This window comes from Festucalex cinctus, chromosome 13 (assembly GCF_051991245.1).
Source record: "Festucalex cinctus isolate MCC-2025b chromosome 13, RoL_Fcin_1.0, whole genome shotgun sequence".
Classification (NCBI taxonomy): domain Eukaryota; kingdom Metazoa; phylum Chordata; class Actinopteri; order Syngnathiformes; family Syngnathidae; genus Festucalex; species Festucalex cinctus.
This window is the reverse complement of record NC_135423.1, coordinates 14,666,357-14,689,000: the sequence shown is the minus strand read 5'-3', so window position 1 is coordinate 14,689,000 and position 22,644 is coordinate 14,666,357. Positions and strand designations below refer to the sequence as shown.

The 22,644-nt window shown below is 40.0% G+C and overlaps 2 protein-coding genes across 3 annotated transcripts in view; one reads left to right on the top strand and one right to left on the bottom strand.

Annotated features, from left to right (window-relative positions):
• The window catches only part of LOC144033067 (C5a anaphylatoxin chemotactic receptor 1-like), a 463,289-nt gene that overhangs the window by 12,641 nt on the left and 428,004 nt on the right, over positions 1–22,644 (top strand). The window lies entirely within an intron of this gene.
• On the bottom strand, positions 130–15,197 carry LOC144033368 (dapper homolog 3-like). Of its 2 annotated transcripts, none has more exons than XM_077541412.1 (4): positions 14,855–15,197; positions 5,646–5,760; positions 4,806–4,916; positions 130–2,417 (listed from the first exon to the last, which is right to left on the bottom strand). In XM_077541412.1, exons 1-4 carry the CDS (start codon positions 15,089–15,091, stop codon positions 925–927), a joined length of 1,956 nt encoding a protein of 651 aa, XP_077397538.1. In that variant the 5' UTR covers positions 15,092–15,197; the 3' UTR covers positions 130–924. The 2 variants fall into 2 exon arrangements, with proteins under 2 accessions (XP_077397538.1, XP_077397539.1); XM_077541413.1 differs by having other exon boundaries at positions 5,655–5,760.

Genomic DNA, 22,644 nt, shown 5'->3' with positions numbered 1-22,644 from the left:
ATATATATATATATATATATATATATATATATATATATATATATATATATATATATATATATATATATATATATATATATATATATATAGTAGATTAAAATCTACTAAATTCTGAAGGTTCATCAAAGACAGACTGCTCTCACATTCTTGCCGTGACCATGATTTGTGAGTGAACAAAATGCAAACACAAAAAAAAATAAAGGTTGTTATTTAACTTGAGCCCTAGTTTACAAAATAATAAATCTCCTGTTTTGAGTTTGAAGTCAAACCACAGAGTATATTTTCAGGCTTTTAGCAAAGTCGTTGTCAAGATTAATGATATGTATGACTTCATGGGGCGATGTTTGCCAAGTCTTGAAGTCATTTTGTGGAGTACTGTGCAAAAGCTTCAGGCCACCCTTTACGTTTTTTGTTCCATCAGTGTTTGGAAAGAAAGTCCCTCAGTCAAGTGCAGATCTTTACCACTGTGTGTTTGTGCTTATCCGATGAAAAGGTAACAAGCAACTGATTTTATATATATTTTTTTGTATTTCTAGCATAATCTGGTACTGGATCTTGTCCTGCTACAGTATTTACTTAAACGAGAAAGATAGTGGCGGCCAAGGACTTTTGCACAGCATTGTCACCATATTAGTTTCACAAGCTGCCATACACAGGGAGAATTTATGAAGCATGAACGGATGAGCCATGAATAATAATAATAATTCCTTTGGACATCAGCTCCATAGCAACAATGCAGGCCTTGTCAACATTGTGCAATTTGGCATCACGTCAATTAACGTCATTTAAGGGAAGATGGGAGGCCATCAGTTTTGATGTGGATGCTTTTCGGAAACAACCGTGACATGTCAGCCTATAATTAGAGTACAGCGGGGAGCCGAGAAAAGCTGCAACCGACAGTGATGTTTTGCTTTTGAAACCAATTCACACGGTGGTCATGACTTTGAGGGATCCCGAGCGGAATCTGAGGATTTTCTTCTTGAGGGCGTGGGAGGCTTTAATCTTGACAAAGGCCTTTGGTTGGGCGGGCGGGTTGGCGGCGGCGGCCTGCGCTGTTGGTGAGGATGAAGAGGATGTGGTAGCGAGGCGAGGTGGCAGCTGCTGGGGCCACACAAGCCCCCCGCTCTCATCCGAGTCGCTGGAGAGAGAGCTGGAGGCGGGCGAGTACACCTCGCTCATGCTGGACGAGGACTCGGCGGGGGCAGCTCCAACGTAGGCGTCCTCTCCTTGGCAAAGTGGCGCTCGTTGCTGGAGGTCTGAGTGCCAACGCTGGGCATGCTGTTGATGCTGCTGTGGAGGATGATGGTGGTGATGATGATGATGTTGCTGCTGGTGGTGGCCGGCATGACCATGGCGAGCTTTTCGAGGTTGCCTCCTATGTCCTTGCTCCATGTGGTTTTCCCCTTCGTCTTGACTGAGCTCCAGGTTGGAACACCAACGTCGGTTTGCTTTGTCATTGTTGTGGATCTTAGCAACTTGACCTTGAGCCTGATCCCCTCGACCTTGATGCCTCTCCGTAGTGCTGTACCTGCGTTCGGGCACCACCCGCTGGCCAAGGAGGCTGTTCTCTGACTGGGATCGATTGGTTTTACTACTCGACTTTTTAGACTTTTGCTTCTCATTGTGGCCCTTCCTTGAGTTTCTGGACTTGGCGTTGTGGTGGTCCGGAGAGGCCTGGTGGGCTTTGGACTGCGCCGGGTTGAAGTGTCTTGGGGAGCGTAAGGGGGCATGGCTGGCTTGCCCAGGGATGTATTGAGCACTTACTAGATTGTGCTTGTGATGGATTGGGGGCTGTGGACAATGCTGGGGGGTTGAGGGTTCACAACAAAGGTTAAGCGCCCCAGCACCGCAGTTGGGGTCCAAGGAGGGCAGAGGTGATGGTAGCCTCCCAGTCAGGGAGTGTGGCTTACACTGGGGGTAGGGCAGCATCAAATAACACTCGTCTTCCAAAGATGGGGCCTCTCCTCCACAGGTCTCACCCTCTGGAAGGTCACAACCCTGACTCGGGCTCTTTGGGTTGGACGAAAGGTCAACTTGAGGCCCTGGATGTCCTTGCTCTGTGGAAATGGAGGGGCTATTCCTGTGTAGGGATGCATGTGCAGGGGTAAAGCTGTATGGCGGATCAGGGCTTAGCGTAGTGCGAGGCTGGCACGGCCGTGGTGAAAGGGTGTGACGCTGGACAAGATGAAGTATGTAACCCTCCACTCTCATGGCTTGCTGGTAGTCCTGCTCTGTCAGCTGATCACCCGGATGCTGCTGATGCTGCTCGTCTCGGCTGGGCTCCAGCATCCACGAGTCCACTGGTGTCCCTTCCTCGGCGATTCCCTCCAGAGGTGGGTGGGGGGCAGAGAATGAGCGAGGCAGGCCACTTTGAGGGACTGTCATGTCTGTGTCCCCATTCAACATGAGAGGGTCTCCTAATAGAAAAAAAAAGTGGTTTAAGTGTTACACTAGGGAGCAGTGTCATCATGAAAAGGAAACAAGCGCATGCAAGAAGAGCAGATTTTTCTTCCATCCATTCATTTTCATACTGGAGCTCGAGCCGACCTTTACCAACTTCAGTCAAGAAGCTGACTAGAACCACTGAACCATTAAACTGTCAGCAACTATTGATCATATTTTAAAAGTTTACTCTTTTATTTTTATATAATCTATTTTTTTAATCTTTAATTGTCTTAATTTATTTGGCCACAGAATTATGCAAAAATAATTAACCAACCAGCACTCACTAATTCAGTGCAAACTTCCCCCAAGGAAATTCTGTTAGGTTGTGGTTATGTCTCTGGTACTGCTTAATTTGGAGTCAGGAACTCTCGCAAGGCCAAAAGATTACCATAGCTGAGTTTACAAGACCCACATGATGATCAGAGATGGGAAATCCAGGTCCAGAAAGTAAGAACCCTGCCACAGTTTGGCCTTAGCTACAGGTGCTTGTACTCAACCAACATGTAAACAAGGTCATTATGAGAAGCACCTGTGACTAAAGCCAAACTGGCATGGTTTGTACTTTCCATTTCTGATGATGATGATGATGTTACATACTCTGCAAACACAGCGATGTACTCTTCCTCTCTTTTCATCATCCTATCCATGTCACCATTTTCGTAAAGGCTCATGTATTGCGGCCAGAGGTTAACTGTGGGTCATTTCCTGGCCTGACCAACCTGCATTTCACTCACCACAATTTTAATGTCGGATAATAGCGGTTGCACAACCAAATTCCGCAATCGGTAAGACAGGTTGAAGTACTTCCTATAGCAGGTGAACTGGTCTTCAGAGTTCATCAACTAAAATGCGAAAAGTTCCAGATTGAGAACATTTTTGAAGCAAAGGTCTGGAAGATCATATAGCAGTGGTAAGTAAGGCCTGGTTCACACAGCAAGATTATAAAATTGTCGGCCGATTTCCACTCTTTGACAGACACCACACGTAAAGAGAAAAAATCATGGGAGTTACAGTTTTGAACGTACCGTGTGTGGTGTGCAGCCACACTGCACAATCACACACCACACACAAGCCGAGTTCATTCAAGAATGTGACAGGAAGTCTCGCAAAACCTCTCGAGATTAAACGTGGCTTACGAGTCGTCAACATGAGTCGATCCTGGTTTTCAGCCGAAAAAGCGGCATAAAAAGAAAAGGTCTTGTTTAAAGGAGTGTCAATGGGCACTGGCGAGACATCACTTTAGTAAATTTTGAAACCTGTTTTCATTTATTTTTCTTCCTCTGAATGTTAACTACTATTTCTTGATGCTTATGTGTTGTCTTTCCTTGTGTAAAGCACATTGAGTTGCCTTGTGTATGAAATGTGCTATACAAATAAACTTGCCTTGCCTTCAGATCCACTGGTCTGCCTGTTTTCAGTGACTAGTACCTCCATCAATACACCTGATTTGTTTTACAGGATCGTTCTCAGCCTTCGACAGAGCTTGCTGATGAGCTCATCATTTGAGTCAGCTGTGTTAGAGGAGGAAGACATCGAAAACAGACATAACAGTAGCTCTGGAGTTCCACTGTTTCCTATCCCTGTCATATAATGTCTATTTACTGTGATATAGTATTTTGAGGCCCCTTCAAAAGTATTGGAACGGCAAGGTCAATTACTGTACAGTACTTTATTTTTTTTTTGTATACTGAAGACATTTGGGTTTCAGATCAATAATATGGGAAAAGAGTTCAGAATTGAAGCTTTTATTTCTTGGTATTTACATCTTGATGTGTTAATCGACTCAGGATCTTTTGTTTGATCCCACCCACTTTTCAAGTGAGCAAAAGTAGTGGAATAGACATTATTAAATCAGCTTAAAGTAAAAAATAACATTTAATATTTGCTAAAATATTAAATATTAAAATAGCGAAGCCTGTGGTAAAAATATACGCGACCACACTAACTACATTCAAATGAATGGGAATGATGCCTGCCTTTCTTGTCTTTCCAATTCCTGTCTTTTTTCTCACCCTAATACTCATTCAATCTGTAGCAAGCTGTGTTACGGGGTGTTATGAGGAGAATGCAATTTATTTAATTTGTAATAAAGCTGTGAAGATGAACAAATGCGGATAATGTGAAATGCTGTAAATAGCAGTTTGTTTATTAGTTATTGCGCTTGCGCACAAAAAACACACTTTGTACTTGGACTTGACAGAGGTAACAAAGGCATGCTGTATATGAGATGTAGCAACACATACTTAAAGAACATGAAGGGGAAAGGCAGCAGGGACGTTATTTATTGACAGAAGCCTTATAATGATGTCCACGTGGAACAGGAAACCGTGAAAGAGGACCATGTGTGTTTATTTTCTTACCCACAGACTTGGGCCTTTCACTGGTGTAAGGCCAGGAAGAGACCATCTCTGCGGGCTCCGTGGAACAAGTTCTCCCTTTAGGCGACTGACCTTCACTTGACTCAAAGAAACCTAGAAAAAAGTACAGCTTGTGTGAGAGAAGAGAAGGTTATTTCATAGCAATCAAACCCACGCTTCTTGCAGTACACGCTACAAGGTAGCCACTAAACAAATACGTATAAACAGAAGCCAGTAGAAAATGCAAATTAATCATACTTGAACTGGTAACGTGTGAAAGATGAGTTCATGTGAACAGCATGATGATACTTACATAATGGCATGTAAGGCACAGTTTTAATCGCAAAATGACGGAATCGTCGTTAGGTAGCCTACACCTCCATCTCTTACAATTGCTAGTACTGCTAATACAATATTAAACAAACAAGCAATATAACAACAAAAAAAGAGTTTTAGCGAAATATTCTAGTTGATATTTGTTGCTAACATTACTTCCATTTTTTCTGCTGTTATTATTTTTTTTAAATAAATGCTTCTAAATGCTGTAGAATATGCATGCCAAAACAAGGTATCATGAGAATCAAATAAAGCGATTAAATAAATTAAGAATAATTAGGGATGTTAGATACCACTATACTTCAAACAGATACCAGCATGTGTACTCGACTGTTGAGCTGATACCAATTGTCCGTGACACCGATACCAAGTCACGGACTTGCCACTACCACTAGTACTTTTGATACATATAACTTCCTGTCAAAAAAAACAAAAAACAAAAACATTGACAGATAATTAAAAGAAACACATTATCCTGCTGGAAGCCTTCCCCTTGATTACAGGTACCTGTGTCACCTGTGTCTCCTTGAGGGGCATCATGAAGGTCAGTGTCGATGCGCAGCTCTCCCACCTGTTGCTCCAGCACTTGCACAAGACCCCACGGCGAACTCTGAAGAGCGCTCTGAAACAGACAAAAAAAAAAACACTCTTTGTAGTTTGCATGACATCTCTACTTGTATATGACTGAGCTAATGAGAGGATAATTTAATATTTAAGTCATATTTTGGACAAAATCACAAGAATTTAGTTCAATTCAGAAAACAAGCCTCTAATTGTGTCATATGAAATTTTCAAATTAATAATTAACTAATTAAAACAAATTATTATTAAATTATTAAAACAAAACTGCTATTATTGTCTATAGGGGCATTAAAAATACATAAATAAATAAATAAATAAAAAACTACATATGTATAGATAGGTCTGGTGCCACTGAACATTTTGAGTAGTTGAAATTGAAAAAATATTCATAAATGACTTAGTTATCACACTCCAAAGGAAAAGCCATATTATGGACAAAATCACAAGAATTTAAGCAAAATAAAATTTGTGCCCCGGGTGTTAAAACAAAACACTAATGATTATAATGGAAAAATGACAGAAAAAGGCAAGACTGCTGGAATTAAGTAATAACACTGGTCTTGTGTTTAGTTAGTTGTTGTTGTTTTTTGTTTTTTACAATTTGCTGTTGTGTTTTGTTGAGCTCAGTTAATTGCTGTTGTGTTTTTTTTCCATTTATGTTTAGTTATTTGCTGCTCTGTTTCACATTTCAGGCCGACTGTTCTGTAGTGTTATACAAGCACACTTACAGTACACAGGAAACAGTCAGATGGAACATGAATTATTCAAAAAACATTTGAAAGTGGTTGCAGTGGAGTGAGTCGAACACTTGCACTCATGTTAAGAACATGTGACGCACCAACCAAAATCAGTTGTCACGCAAGCTTGTCAACGTGTTAGACACACCTGCAGCCTGTTCCTACAGTGATTTACTAGGAATTTGTGAAAAAAAGTAGATGGAGTTTGCTGTGAGAAATACAAACATGGGTCAAGCTCCCACACTTCTTTATCAATCAACTGCGGTTAACTCATTGTTACATAGATAAAGGTAAATTTGGAAATGCCACTTAAAAAATCCATCCATCCATCCATCCATCCATTTTCTTTACCGCTTATTCCTCAGAAGGGTCGCAGGGGCTGCTGGAGCCTATCCCATCCGGCTTCGGGCAGTAAGTACGGCAGTAAGGGTACACCCTGAACTGGTTGCACACTTAAAACATGCAAAGTTAAAAAAAAAAGAAAAAAAAAAGGGTTCCTTAGGGCTAAAGTTTGATCCTGCAATGGATTATTTCTATTCCCATTATTTCCAATGGCTTCTAAACAGAAGCAAATGAGAAGTTGACCTTTTGCGTGCTTGCTGTTCAAACAATTTATTACAAAATTCTCATGTGACCATGTTGGACACAAACAAACAGAACACATTTGATTTGATTTTGCTCGAGTTAAACAGACTGCTCGTTATGAGCAAGCCCTCATGACAAAGTGAAGTTTTTTCGTATGACACTCAGACAACTGTTACATTGTTTTCTGCTGAAATACACACACTGTCCACAACATTAAAATGCTCAGCTTTGATGAAAATGCATTCGACAAAATGCTTATTGTGCTGTAGTTTGCACTACATCATACTGACAGATCTTTCTAGTCCATATTTTGATTACAATATTTAGAATGAGAGAAACACAATATTAGAAACATCCTGTCACTATGATGCAGAACAGTTCTACACCATATTTTGTTACATTAAACAAGCACTATATTTGTGCAACTGCTAACCTCTAACAACATTTATTTTGCTTGGTCAAGTCTTGTAACAATGACCCTCCTCAGACTGCTGCATGCCTGTGATCAGCCATAAGTGAATTAAAGGTTGCGCAATGTCAGCATGCTCTCAAATTGACATCATGTTCCAACTCCTCCTTGGTTGTTCGAGTGCGAAGAAAACCTCAAAAATGCATGTGGACGTTGACTTCTTTCTTTTGTCTGACCACACCCATGATGCAAATGCCGCTTAGGGTCAATTGACCCACGCTAACCTATGCTAGCCCAGTAACCTTGTCACCCCCCCCCCCCCACACACACACACAGTCTGTCATTCCTTTTGTCTCAAGAAGGTGGTTATTGTTTACCCAAACAAAGCTGTAAGTATCACTCCATCAATATGTTCTTGTATGCTCGGATTTTTGGTTTTACGATTAAAACCATTGCTTATCGATGACTCAATACTGTAGTTTCACACAATCGATTGCCTTCTTCCACAGAGCTCCCAACCTGGTGCTGTTTGTCTATAAAGCAGGCTGACGCTTTACAGAAATTGATGGGGTGCTCCGGCAACATACTTCATTGCCAGGAGCTTTTAGCAGGCTCCTGTGAGATTATTGTCTATTATTGATGCCCTCAGACTGCTTTCACCACACTGTGCGCAATCTATCATTACCCCTTTACGGCATCCTCAGCCCTGGGATGGTGGGGGATGGGATGACAACCCATCTCACCTAACCATAAAGCAGCTACACATAGAGGCCAATCCATGACAACATCACCACGCTTTGTCTCCACATTCAGAGTGTAGATGAAGACGAGGGTGCAGATACTAACAGGATATATTAAGATACTACAATGGAAAAAAAAAAAGCTCACTGCTTGTGCTAGAGGAGACTGAGATCATAAACCAGTCAGTGGTTCATTTCCAGGACATAAACATCTATGGAATGGACCAATGAGACAGCGTCACTCCTGGACTCTCTATAATTAAATCAGACAAGACTGTGGGAGGCCACACTCACTCACACACACACAAGAGGGGGAGCAGTAAAGTGAAACATCCAAATAATGAAAGTGAAGGATTTGTATCACACAAAGATAGAAAGACAAGAGCTTATATATAAACATGCACATACCTTATTATTTGGTCATGTAACGCATTCCAAGACCTTTCTTCCATTATTTGACCATGCATTAAAATGCCTAAATCAGTAATTCTTAACCTTGTCGGAGGTATTGAACTCCACCAGTTTCCTATGTACGTTCACCGAACCCATTGAAAAATAAAATCAGATTTTATTTTCAAATTCAAGACATAGAGTTTACTGGTGGAAAGATGAGTAAAGAGCGAATTATTTTCACTGAATCTGGCTCTCTTCATTTTGATTTTAGAAAATGTTGTGTTCTTGTATTTTCCATCTTCATGTAGCTTAAGGAAGAGTTCCTTTAGTTTTGCTAAATGTGCTGGACTAGAATTGCTCAACTTAGCAAATCATGCAGTTAGGATGCTGACTCCCATCACTCAACTCAACTCTACATTTATAGAGCACTTTAAAACAATATGGAACTGCGGGGCAGCACTTACAGTGAAAACAGCAAAGGCCCTAGAATTGAACCCTGTGGAACAGTATACGTTCCATTGCACATATTCGTCCAACCAAGGTATTACAATAATCACCATGACAGTCATATGTTGACTACTGAGCACAGATAGGCCAAGCAATATGACAGCCAAGCGGACTGCATGATAACGAATCATATGAGTTGGGTGTGTGTCTTGACCTCGGTCGAACCCCTGAGACTGACTCGCCAAAACCACTGGGGTTCAAACGAACCCTCTGGACCTATTTGGGCAGAATGGCGATGTGCGATTGGTGTAAAAACGGGCGCTTCTCCATTTTCGTCCAGTGCAGGCTACAGTTGGAGATGGGTTTTGAAGCCCCAACGCCCGGTTACTGGACAATGGATTATACCAATTGAACCACTGGGATGTATCAATTCCACACACCTCCGATTGATGATGATTGGTATAAATGGGAGTGGAATGCTATTTTAGAAAGTTGAATGTCAGTCCCATTGAAACTGGATGGGTGATTTGGATATTAAATGTTAAATTGTGCAAAAAAAAAAAATGCAACTGTGTTGAATGAGAAAAATGTGAGCCTGAGTGGCGCGAATTTTTGGAGCATGATGAAATTGGAACGGTGTAAATCAAATGCTTTATGTGGGAGTTGAATAAGGGCGAAACAGTAAGGACTTGAAAGAATCGGAATAACATAAAACGACTTTCTTAATCAGGTAAGAAAACAAGCTTCTTCATTCAAAACAGTGCACAATATGCTGCTTGAGGCTCCAGTTCTTTGATCTCAGGAAGAAAAGAAGACATTGAATCCAACATTTGCAAATAGAGGCGCCATGCTGGGGTCACATGCTTGAAATATGGAAGGAGTTGGATAGCAGCAACGCTAGCTGGACATTCAGCACATCTTATCATCAAGATGTGGCTAGTTCAATGATGCATGATATGCTGTCGGTTACAAATGTAAACATAACATGTGTTTTGCGTCTCTTAGCAACATTGTTGCACATTCTAGACAGCCTAACAGTCATTCGCTAGTATGTTAGAATGTGACCCTTGACACATCCATAGATTGAATCTCTCGTCCACTCTTTTTTCTTTCTTTCTTCATTTGAACGATTAATGAGGATTTCCTATGTAGAGTTTTATCTAACATACGAAGAATCCCTATTTACAAAACCACAGTGAATAGCGCTCATTAGCATGCTATGACTGGGTGCTAATCAAAGGCAGGGAGGATGGATGTCATGAGAGGCTGTGAATGGAGTGCGACTTGCCACGCTGCCCTCGTGTGAGTGACAGCCGTGACAGCTCAGCATATTTGTGCAAATATGAGTGCAATTTGATGACTCTGTGTTTGTGCACTCTCCGCAAGGCACCATTTAAGTACCCAAACAACACTACAGGTCCTTCAGACTAAATTAATGATGTGCTCACGACTTAACAGGGCACACGAGCTGACCCCTCATCAGCCAGATAAGATCTTTAGATACACTCGTTGGCAGGCCTGCACAATCTGATAAGAGACCATACAAGAGTTGTATTATTATTATTATTTTTATTATTATTATTATTATTATTATTATTATGCATACTGTATATAATGAGACAATAATAGACACATTTTTGATTGTCAGAGAGGTAGATGCAGGGGCAGAGTTAGAAACTTTCAATGGGGTGGCCAGGGTGACACAATAAGACACGCACATCATATGCACATCTCATAAGTCAGAGAGTGTGAGGAGAGTCTTAGCTTTACGGCTATCCTGGCTGAGAAGCAATTGTTTATCGTACCATCCACAATCAGGGTTTCATGAAATAAAAGGAACACATATACTGACATTGCCACTCACTCATTCAAAATACAAGCAGGAGCAAATCACAAAGTTAAAGGCTACGAAAGTGTGGATGCCATTGTGGAGTAAACATTTCTGACTGGCTAATACATATTTGGAAATATGTTTGAAGGTGTTTGCAAGTACGTTTGAACTTGGGCTAAATGCTCAATCTCATGCCCACCCCATAAAAACACGGGGAATCGACTTGTGCATGCACAAGTTAAAAAAAACAAAAAAAACAAAAAAAGAAAAGAAAGAATTTTTTTTTTTTTTTGCATTTGACCTTCATTATGGCATTGTTTATTCATAATTTTTTAGGATTTATTATCTCTTTAGAGATAATCATGCACAATTTCTGATTTCTGTCATTTTTCCCATAATGACATGCAGTATGCACATGCAGAAGTCGCATTTACTATCATATCACAATTATTCAAACCATCAATATTGTACAATGTCGCAGCATATCATCTGCAGCAGTTCTTCAGTGTGACAACAACCTAAAAAAATGTACTGGAATTAGTGCAGCCAAGAGAAACGCATTGAAATGAGGAGAATAGACTACTTGCAATAAATTAATAAAAATTCATTAAACAAGTATTGGAATTTAGGTTGTAAATGTAGGTCAGCACTTTATAAAATATTTAGGCAAGCATCTTTGTTGGCCCTGAAGCTTCACTAGTAGCTACACAAGAATGTTCAAATAGTCACAATACTGTATGTACCCCATAGTATGATGCAGTACACTTTACAATAGTGACAATATTACTAAAAAAATATGTCTATGAGAGCGTCCATAGAAAGTGAGCATTACATTCCTTGTAATGACTCTCTACTATGACCTTATAAGGTGGCGTGCGAGTGCACTGACTGATGAAATAAACGATTGCTATTTGGGCAGCCAACTCACGGCCGTTGCTTCCAGACATGCCCGTCTGCTTAACAATACCAGTGAGTGGACCGGAGGTCAGCTCTTCATGCGTCACCAGCTGCTGTCTGCCGTCCGAACCCTGTCAACACCTCACACTGTAAACCAGCAGCAGAGGTTGGCCTCAGCCTGGGGGGGGGGCACCTCTGCGTACACACATACAGTCCCAACTACTCGGACACACAAGGCGAGCTGAATTCAATTCGGCTGCTGCCATCTATTCCGTGGGGACATTCCACATGCAATTACTCACATGCTTGGGTTGGCAAAATAGTTAATAGACATCGATCCACATATGTTGGCTAGAAATTGAAAACAGGAAATACCCCCCTCGCTCCCCCTTATCCTTCAACCCCAAGCCCGCCCCTCCTGAGAGAAAGGCATGTCTCCTTGGCAGACCTTGATACAACTGCTTCTCCTCCGTTTTTGATGAGGCTTTGGCGAGGTGGGGTGGAGAGAGAACGGAGGTTTCGGGGGCGCTCGCTAGGTCTCCTGAGTGGAAACACTTCTACGTACACTCTTGTTTTGCATGCATCTTTATATCCAATCAGAGGGACTCTGTAGTGGAACCTTGAGTCTAATGATGGTAGAGCCCAATAACTATGGGAATTTGGCCAACATTTTGTGGATGTTAAGCAAAATTTCAACATTTGCCTCTAATCAAAGTTACATGAAGAAGGCAGACTCAAATTCAAAACGATTGTTGATAAAGTTACAGTAGAATGTTGTGATAGTTATTACGCTTCAGCGGTTAACTTTTTTTTGTTTTATGACAAGAATTTTGTTAGACATTTAAGATGTGACTCAGGTACTAACATTAATTTTAACTAGGGATGTTCAATGCATCTTTTTTTGCCCAGACCAATTCTAATAGTCAACTCTTGGGTCATCACCAATGCTGATACCAAGTACCAATATGACAAAATGTCCCCCGAAAAACAGTTACAAATAATTCTAATGAAATACTTATATATAGGGTCAGGCAAAATGATCTGACACATTTGTAAGTTTAATAAAAGACAAATAAAGTAAAGAAATAAAAAAGTGTTTTTATTTTCGAAAAGTACCATTCTGTTTCATTAGGTTTTGAAAATTGAATCAGCCAAATGGGATCCGTTATTGTCTACACACTATCGAAGTGATGTTTCAATGCAGATCCAGTAGCTCTGAAGCTGGTAACCCAAAACAAGGTCGTGTTACGAGCTGGTATGGGATCATGTCTTCCAAGTTTGAAGTGCAAGTGGAACGCTCGTTGTGTTGCAGTTACAGATTTGTTTGTTTTGATAAACGTTTCCACAATGAAAGCGTGATGTTCAGCAGTCCAATTCATTGCATCAACTGAAAAAGAAACAAAAAATAATGGCACTATATAGAAACAAAACAAAAAGGCATGACATGAAAAAAAAGGCATTATACGTACTTTTCGAAAATAAAAACACTTTTTTGTTTCTTTACTTTACTTGTCTTTTATTAAACCTACAAATGTGTCAAATCATTTTTGCCTGACCCTGTATATGCAAATAGAACATTTTCCCTTAAAATTACATCAAAGTAAAGTGATTTTCTATTCTTGTCATGTCTAATGTCTAGTTCTTGATTGGAAAACGGCCATCGCGACTACCGATACCTTAAAATAAGGCTGGTATCAGTTCTTGCCCACCGCTAACTGTGTTGAATAGAATGACTTCGTGGATTGGTGTTATATGTTAAGAAATGTATTATTGTCGATGAGTACAATGTATCCCACTGCACATCTTCTGGATTGCCTCAGATATCCATCCATCCTTTCGGGCAAACAGACGACATCCCGCATTGGTGGCCACTCACATGTATTTATTTATTTATTTATTTATTTATTTATTTATTTATTTATTTATTTATTTATTGTTAAAGTTGTGTAAATTTTGCCTGACTTCCATGCAGGCCATGTGGTTTCTTGTCCCAGTCTCAGTGATGATGGGAATTTGAGTGTTGTCTGTCTCTAATATGTGCCCTGTGACTGACTGGTGACCAATCCAGGGTTTAGTCTGCTTTTCGCCAGATGTCATTTGGTTGAGACTCGACCTCCCCATGACCCTGAACTGGAAAGCCCGAGCCAGCTCTCCATGCTCACAGAACATACACAACAGCGGTACAGAAAATTGGATAGATGGACGTTTGATCCAGCTCTCGTTTTGGAACTCAGGTGTACCTAATGGTGTGACAGGTCGTGTTCAAGGCCACCATCCTCTCAGCTGGCATCATTAGTATTCTGGTCCATGCACTTGCATCTATTGTTAGCGCCCCTGGGTGTGAGGAGGAGGAGGGGGAGGAGGTTGATTTAATTTCTCATTCACCCTCATTTATTTAATAAATGCTTCTTTTTGTTACCATGTCCAAACTGTTGGCTAGGAAGTACAGTACAGCTGAGGAACAATAACAATAACTGTAATGCTTCAAACAACAGCATATGTACACTGTACAGTAACACTGATGCTCAGTGGTGCATAAAAGTTGGCGTCTGAGATGCTCCAGGCAAAAATAAATAAATCCTCTCCGCTGCTGTAAAACTCGTGTCTCCACTTAAATCTTCTTGTTAATCCACTTAGAGCACCTCATCAATTATGACATAAAGAAGTCGGCCACAAGCAAACAAATGAAAATCAGTCATGTCTTTATGATGTGGAGAAAGCTGCAATAAGAGTGTGCTTGTAAAGCAGTAAAAGACACAAAAGTGTATGATGGGGGAACAATGGGCCATTAAATAGTCGGCCTGGGCTCCAAACGGCGGCTGCTCCACCCCCTGATCTGCTCGCCCACAGGCATAAACCTCCAGCCCCATGCGAACAGAGACCCTATTAATCAAGTTGAGTAACTTTTTCCCCCCTCGCAGAAATGTCTCATTATTCTGCACCAAAGGCAAAAGCGCAATTAAGTAAAAGTCAGCAATCGGATTAGGCAAAGAAAACAATTTGGAGCAAAGTGGGGTAAAGGGTGTGTTTGGACTTCCAAGAATTCAAACAGTATGAAAATAAAATAAAATAAAATAATAATAAAAGTCATTTACCAGCTGGCGCCTCAGTGTCAGGTTATCCTGGCCCCAGCAGCTGAACCAGGACACGTCCCCTGTACTGGGGGGCTCCTGCGGGGGCCGCGGGTCGCCCAAAGCAAGCGCCCCGAGTACCAGCCCCTCCTGACGCTGCTTGCGGAGCTCCAGCTCGCACAAGCCGGCCAAACTGGCCTCTAGCCGCTCCTTGGTCCGGCTGCGCTCCACTGTCACCGGGAAGGAGAAGGCGCGGTGCATAGTCCAAATTGGTTCTCGAGATACACAATAAATAAATAAAAACACACAAAAAAGAGTTTTTTACGCGTCCATTCTCCAAGAGGGTTCTGGGAGCAGCATGCTTCCCCTCATCTTCTATGCGCGATACATTTTCTATTTTTGCAGCTGTCAAACGCTGCCACGGAGCCCCGCCCTCGTGGAGTCCACGCACGGTCCCATCTGGACCAGGATTGGAGCGCGAGGGGCGGATGGGGGTGTCTGCGAGCCATGGCCGTCCCATCCCCCTTGATTCATTCCAGACTCGGCGACCTCACCCATCTCCTCGTCCCCCCTAATGGGGAGGGAGAGTGGAATACTTGAGGGGGAGGGCTCGCTCTCCCTCTGTAAAAGTGTTAAAAAAAGAAGAACGCTGGAATCAGAAGAGAGATAAGGCTGCAGGACTAAATAAAAAGGCTCTCATGGTTCCAGGAGAGAAGAAGCACACATTGGTCAAATACAAGTCAGCACCTGGATTCAACTACTCAAATAGTTCACATCCTCCCATTGGATATGCACTGCACGCATTAATAGCTTTCATCTGGCTGTGCAGATGCTTTGAAAATATGATAGTGGACTACATGAGTGAGAAAACATTCATAGGCCAATTGATCTCATAATAACAATGGGAACAAATCCAGCATAAAGCCATTATAAAATGGTCATTTAACAATACAGGCATTTTTTTTTAAATATAACGTTATACTATTTGGCGAGAATGCTGGACTTGTGGTAATCACCTAGTTCGGAGGATATACATAGAAATATGAGAACAAGTACTGAGCAGCCAGGACAGAGACGTGTACAGTACCTTGAAAAAGTATTCATAACCTTTGAAATTTTTTTAATGTATTTTTTGTTTTTACATTAGTTGACTTTACAAGCATAAACGTGAGTGTATTTTGTTAAGATTTTATGTGGTTCTTAACTCATTCACTCCCAGCCATTTTCACAGAAGCAGTCCCGTTCGCTCCCGGCTGTTTTACTTGATTTTGACTGATTTTGCAAGGCCCACAGAATATTGTGTTCTATTGCTATAAAAACATGGAACCTATCAAAAGAAAGATTAAAGTCTCTTCTTTCATCAGGAAAAAAAGTATGTTTCTATCTGTTTCAATTTTGCAGCAATTAGCATTAGAAGAGAGCTAAGTTTCATCAGTTTTCACAAATCTATTTAAAATTGTAAGTAATTGAGCTTTTTTCTACATGGCCCTGGTTGATCTCCTTTGCTTTGCTGCCACCTGCTGGCCATTTGTGTAATAACTACCATTTCTGCAACTGTTCTTTGCAGTTGAGAGGCTGCATCAAAGCCTTCTGTATGCTCTAGCATAAAAAAAAACCACACCAAAAAAACGTATAAATACGTCTTTGGGACACGTAGAACATTTAAAAAAAACGTATTTACACGTTATTGGGAGCAAGGCTGCAGGTGATCATGCTACATTGTTTAGCCTATTCACACTGGAGGAAATTTGGTTCGCTCAGTAGTCGACTTGTGGCTGTTTGTGATGGTACAGCGTATACTTTCCTTATTATTGTATTATTCCCTTCATGGTAACTAGGTGGAGCAAATAAAGAAAGTGGTCTGATGAATATGTGCAATATGAATTCACATGTCCCTCTGCTGTAGCTCTCTATGGGGTATATGCCACAGAAGAGGCGGGACTGTTTTTGCACAAGAGTTTGTTTCTGGTTCCTGTTGTGACGTAATTGGCCGCGTTCCAATACTCACATTTCCACCTTCACGCACTTCCGGCAAAAGTGTGACGTGTACACTGCAATTTCTGGTTACCACTATCCAAGCAAAATGGCTTTATTTTTCACTCGCTCTTTGCTCAATTTACCTCACCTTGCTTTGTCAGACGTAAGTCTTATAATACAAGCACTTTCATCCACGTCAGCTTAAAAAAAAGGACAAAGGATTTAAGCTATATGTGTGTTCAATCAAACAACACAGGGATGGCTCCTCTTGTCAACGAACGCCGTCCTTTCTCTGACGTGGCCTCCAGTATATCCTCTTTCAAAAAATGCCGACTACACACGCAAGTGTGGCGTGTAATAGCAAACTGGTCCCGGCGGATGGCGACAAGCCACCGACGTTGTGTCTCCGCGTCGGAGGGAAATACAAATAAAACAAAAAAAAACAGCAAAAGTATGCCATTATATCTAGCGGTAGCGTCACACAATGGGACACAGCAACAGTGTATCAGTGGTTGTTTTACGCATATGCTTATATTTATTCACTTTTTTTCATTTTTACTTTTTTTTTCTCTGACTGACATTTTCCACCGGAAGTCCATTGGCATATACCCACCGTTCAGGTGTCTAAGGTCGTGTCATGAGTTTTGGGACGCGGCCAATTATGTCACAACAGGAACCGGAAACAAACTCGTGCAAAAACAGTCCCGCCTCTTCCGTGGTATATACCCCATAGGACCCTATGGATCTCTAAAAAAAATGTAGAAATTAATGTTTTTTGTTTTTTTTAATTTATTTATTTATTTTTTATTTTTATTTTACATAGGGCCTATTTATTTTTATTAAAATAAATAGATATTAAATCAAATCTTATTTAAATTAATTAATGATTAAATAAAAAATGAATAATTAAATAGTAAAAAAAATGTCAGAGTCCAAATTTTTAAGTTGGCAGAAAAAGAGATGAAGAACAAAAAAATAAATAAATAAATAAATCTGAAACATTTCCAAAAAGTGAACATAAAATGTTCAAAAAGAGGAAAAGCAGGAAATTACTTATTATTTAAGAACTGAATAAAAAAGGCAGAAAAGAAAACATTCCAAAAGTAACCATAAAATGCCCAAAAACAAATGAAGAAATCAGAAAAATTACCACAAAATGTCCACACAATTGCCAAAAATGTCATAAAATCAATAGGAAAAGAGGCAGGGAAAAAAAAAAAAAGAAGCCATGAAATGGAACGAGATTTGTATTTGTATGCAGCCCACTGTTACTCTAATGCTAACTATAACCCAATTTGTGTGTAATTTACTCTCAGTATATAAATACTTTACACTCACGTTCACTTCTCTGAAGAAATTCAGAGTTGCCGATGAACCAAACTTGAGTGTTTTTAGATCACGTGGGAGGATGTTTGAGAAAAGAGTCTCTTCAGATAAAGACTAAATAGAGCTCGCATAATTACTGACATACATTCTTTACATTACATTGAATGATAATTGTCACTTTTAGCCATTTTGTACTGAGCAGCCAGGACAATGAGCTCTATTTTCAGTTATATGGTTTATGACATATGGACGTGCAAGGACATATGCTGAGGTTTGTAGGGAGGGTCACCGTCTTGCTCAAGGGCATCCCAACAATAGTCAGGATGGAGCCTAGAATGTTTCCAACAGCTAGTTGTAAATATTTTTGTCCAGACTTGAACAATCAGCCTCCTGTTCCAGTTTCTTACAGATGAGCTCCAGCACTTATATCGATCTAATTCCATATTGCATATGCCAATTTGGACTTGTTTGAACTTACATTGGCTTTACTGCACAGAACTAAGTGGTCTGGTTTTTAGGCAAAGTGCTCCATTAAGTGGAATTTTTTACCCACAGCATTTTCGTTCCTGGATGACTGCACTGTTGATCAAAAAATGTCTCTCGAAAAAATACAAACCCAGTGAGAAAACTTGTTGGCCTTTGCTAAACAAGATCCCTTCCATACACACAATAAAAATAACTCAATAGATTGGCAGTAAACAGCTGGATTGCCTTAAAGAGAGTAACTTGACGTTACAGCAATTGGAGCACAAAGGCTTCATTTTTAGAATATAGAGTCATGTTCAATGTGGTCTGATGAATCCAGAATGATGGGCACAGAAAACAGTGATGACTGCACAAACTTGTGTTTTATGATCAGTTGTGCTATGTGAGCCCTAAAAGTGCGGTATGCCGACTACGTGGATCCACTGAATGAACAGCGTTTTCTTTCAACGAAAGTGCAGTTGAAGGAACATGAGACATCATTTTCACACATGCACTGGCTACCACTGAGTCTAGACCTTAACTCCACTGGGAATTTTTGGAATGTGCTGGACAAGACTTTACACAGCACTCCGACGTGGACACTCCCACCAGAAATGCAAGGGCTAAAAAAATAGATCAAAGGAAATGCTACGTTGCATATATTTTTATTAAAGTATTTTATAATTATATTTAATGTTATTTAATGTCGTCTCATTCAGCAATAAAGGAGGGACATAAAAAAAAAACCTCATTCTTTCTTATCCATACTTCATTAAAATCTTGAACTTTTGCCCATTTCTTTTTCAATGTTGAAAGTTGGTCACCCTTTACTTTTTAAAACTCATTCACTGCCTTTGACAAATATACTTGTCAATTATATATTTTTTAGAGCGGGGATAATGGGGGAGAATCTGATTATGCTCCACTGTAAATGTCAAACTTGGAAACAATTTTACTGATGCCCAACCACCGGTAGATGACATCATTGCCCCATTTTATACGAAATAAACACAGTTTCAAGAATCCATGGGAGAAATGGCTGTAATTTGGCAAACCTACATTTTTCTACTGTCTATTATAAAACAACGGGATGAGGCAAAAAGTATTCTATTATATTCTGTCATTTGGTAGATTTGGCTTATACATAATTATTGAACGTAATATCGCATGGGTATTGAAAATTTTGAAATTTTCTAAAATGGCTGGCAATGAATGACTTTTAAAAATCTGCATATTTTTTTCCCCAATAGGTTACTACTAAGTAATAACACTAAACAATCAAACATTCATCCAATTGTCCATATTTATATAAATACAAATATTCCTTTTTTTTCATTTTTATTTTATTTTTATTTTTTATTATTATTATTATTTTTTTTACATGTCATCGACACACCAGTCGACACCTGAAAGTAGAATAGACGGTGAAACCAGGTCCAAGTTGTGGCGCAGGTGGTATGGCCTGATTTTGATGAATTTGATGGAGGCACAGCCAGACCAATTTTGACCACCTGTGGAGGACTGTGTACTTCCTTATAAAAGTAGCTTGCACACTTCAATGTCCTGCATGGATTCCTGTGAGTCTATTTCTGCTTCATCAATGTCAAAAACTGGGTGAAGCCGCTTTCATTAGCTGGGAAGCTGGCTGTGGCCACTCCCTCAATGGTGCAAATACGCATCTCTAACTGCACCCATCTACGAAAATACCAAAAGAAAGAAAAGTCCACCCATGCACACAGTATGCTTTACGCAAAATTTGCCCTAGGCATGAATATCGGGCATGGAGTGTTCAATTAACTAACATGCTGCATGTACAGTAGTAGTAAGAATAAGCCCCCCCCCCCCCCAAAAAAAAAAAAATAAATCAATTTAAATCTAATAAATATTCTCCAAAAGTTGAAGACATTTGATTGCTGATGTAGTTCAAGTTGTGCTGTAAATGAGGTCATTGACTAGAGATTGAGAGGATTATTGAAAGTGCAAAGAGATATAACAGATGGCCAATGGGGACCCGCTTTACTGTCAACCCCCAAATAACAAAGATTTTGACATGAATATTTTACAGTCTGTCTTTGTACTGTACTTCTTTTTTGGAAGTGCAGCACTTGATGAATATTTCATCTTTGCAGCCCCACTTCGTCTCATTTGATGCAGCGTTTCAACTCCCCTGAGGCCACACTTGTTCAAATAGAGAAGAAGCTCGAGACAGAGAGCAAATGTATCAGCTTTATATCTTTATTCATACGTTCAGTCTCTACTCCACAAGAACCAGAAAGCCACTTTGTCTTTTAGTCTCAATGAGGCAGAAAAAAAATGAATCATAAATCATCGGCAAGTCAAAGAAAGCCTACGCGCAGCGCAGGTTGGGTTTTCTTTCTCAAGATTGTGTGTGCGGGTGTGGGTGTGTGTATGCACACTGGAGATACACACATGCACACACAGCATATACTTACAGTATATATTTATCTTTTGTAGAAATGTTACTAAAATTCTCCTTGGAGAAGATCAAAACATTTTCTAAAAAAAGAAAGAAAAGTAAACATACAGTAGAACTCTTTTGATTTAAACCCAATCAGTGGTTATTTCCCATGTTAAAGCAACAATATGTAACAATTTGACCTTAAAGTGGAAGTCAACCTTAAACATTTCTCGATAATAATATGTTATATGTGACCTCACTAGTCTAAGCATGACATTATGATTAATATTACATTTGTGTAATAAGAGTTAATCAGCAAAATCCAGCCATTTAAAAAAATAAATAAAAAATCCATCTGAGGGGGCGGCCATTTTGCCACTTGCTGCGGGCTGAAGATGACATCACAGTTGCTCAGGGCTCAGTCAACGACCAATCACAGCTCACCTGTTTTTTTTGAAGATGAGCTATGATTGGTTGACAGTCGACAGCAAGTGACAAAATGGCCGCCCCCTGAGATGGAGAAAAATGGCTAGATTTTGCTGCTGAACTCATATTCAAATAACGCAATATTAACCAGAACACCATATTTAGACCTGTGGGGCTCCAGAGAACATAATACTGTAAATAAAAAAAAAAAAAGAAAAAAATGAATGGGTTGACTTCCCCTTTAAAAAAGGGGCTGTATAAACATTTACGCCGGCGTGTTCTGCGAAACGCTATATTATCTATGTATCAGTTATTGCCATGGGGACCACAGATCACCTGATGTAGTGGTCTGTAATGTTTGTGGACAAACCAGGACACTGCTAAACTACACAAAAAATACATTCATGAGCTTCTTAATGCAGACCTTGCACCTGCCACAGTGCCTTTAAGATAGTAATACATTAGACAGGATTGTTTCTTGCTGTTGCATGTTTTTTTTTAAAATTCTAATTACGTGAATGGATGGGTTAATACCAACAAGGCGTCTGATTCCAATGAAAAATAGCAGCATGAATACAGTGTGGTATACATATTATATAGTGTAGCCAAGTTCAAACAGCTTGATTCTTTATTGTTGCTTTAACAAAGGGTGTCATTTTTTTTTAAAATTACTATTCTGAATAATGCCAATAAATACCATCAAAGCGTTCCACTGCTGTGCACTGACAATACAATCTTTAATGCAATGCAGGTACAGTAGCCTATACTATTCAATAGTATAGGTGGAGTAATGGAAATGAGATTTGTTGTAAAAAAATAAATAGAAAAAACAGAGTGATTGAACAGAATGAGAGTCAAAAACTGTCCTTGCTATCCAGCTCGAGTGTTTCTTAAAACAAAACAATAACAAAGAAAAATCATTTGGAAAGGTAAAAATAGTTCCTAATTCACATTTTTCATGACATTCTGTACCATCATAAAAATGAAGCATAGATTCTCTTTATAACCCTTCAGTGTCATCAAGAATGCCATTGTGGTTTCGCTCTCTCTCTGATATATTTATATTAAAACATGTAGCGGTGTAACACGTAGCAAAACGAACCTTCAAGTGAGCCCCCACACAGCAGGAGTTCATCCGTTTTACTCACTCACATAAACATTTAAGATTCCTTTTCCTTCCTACACGTCACAAGCACATAGA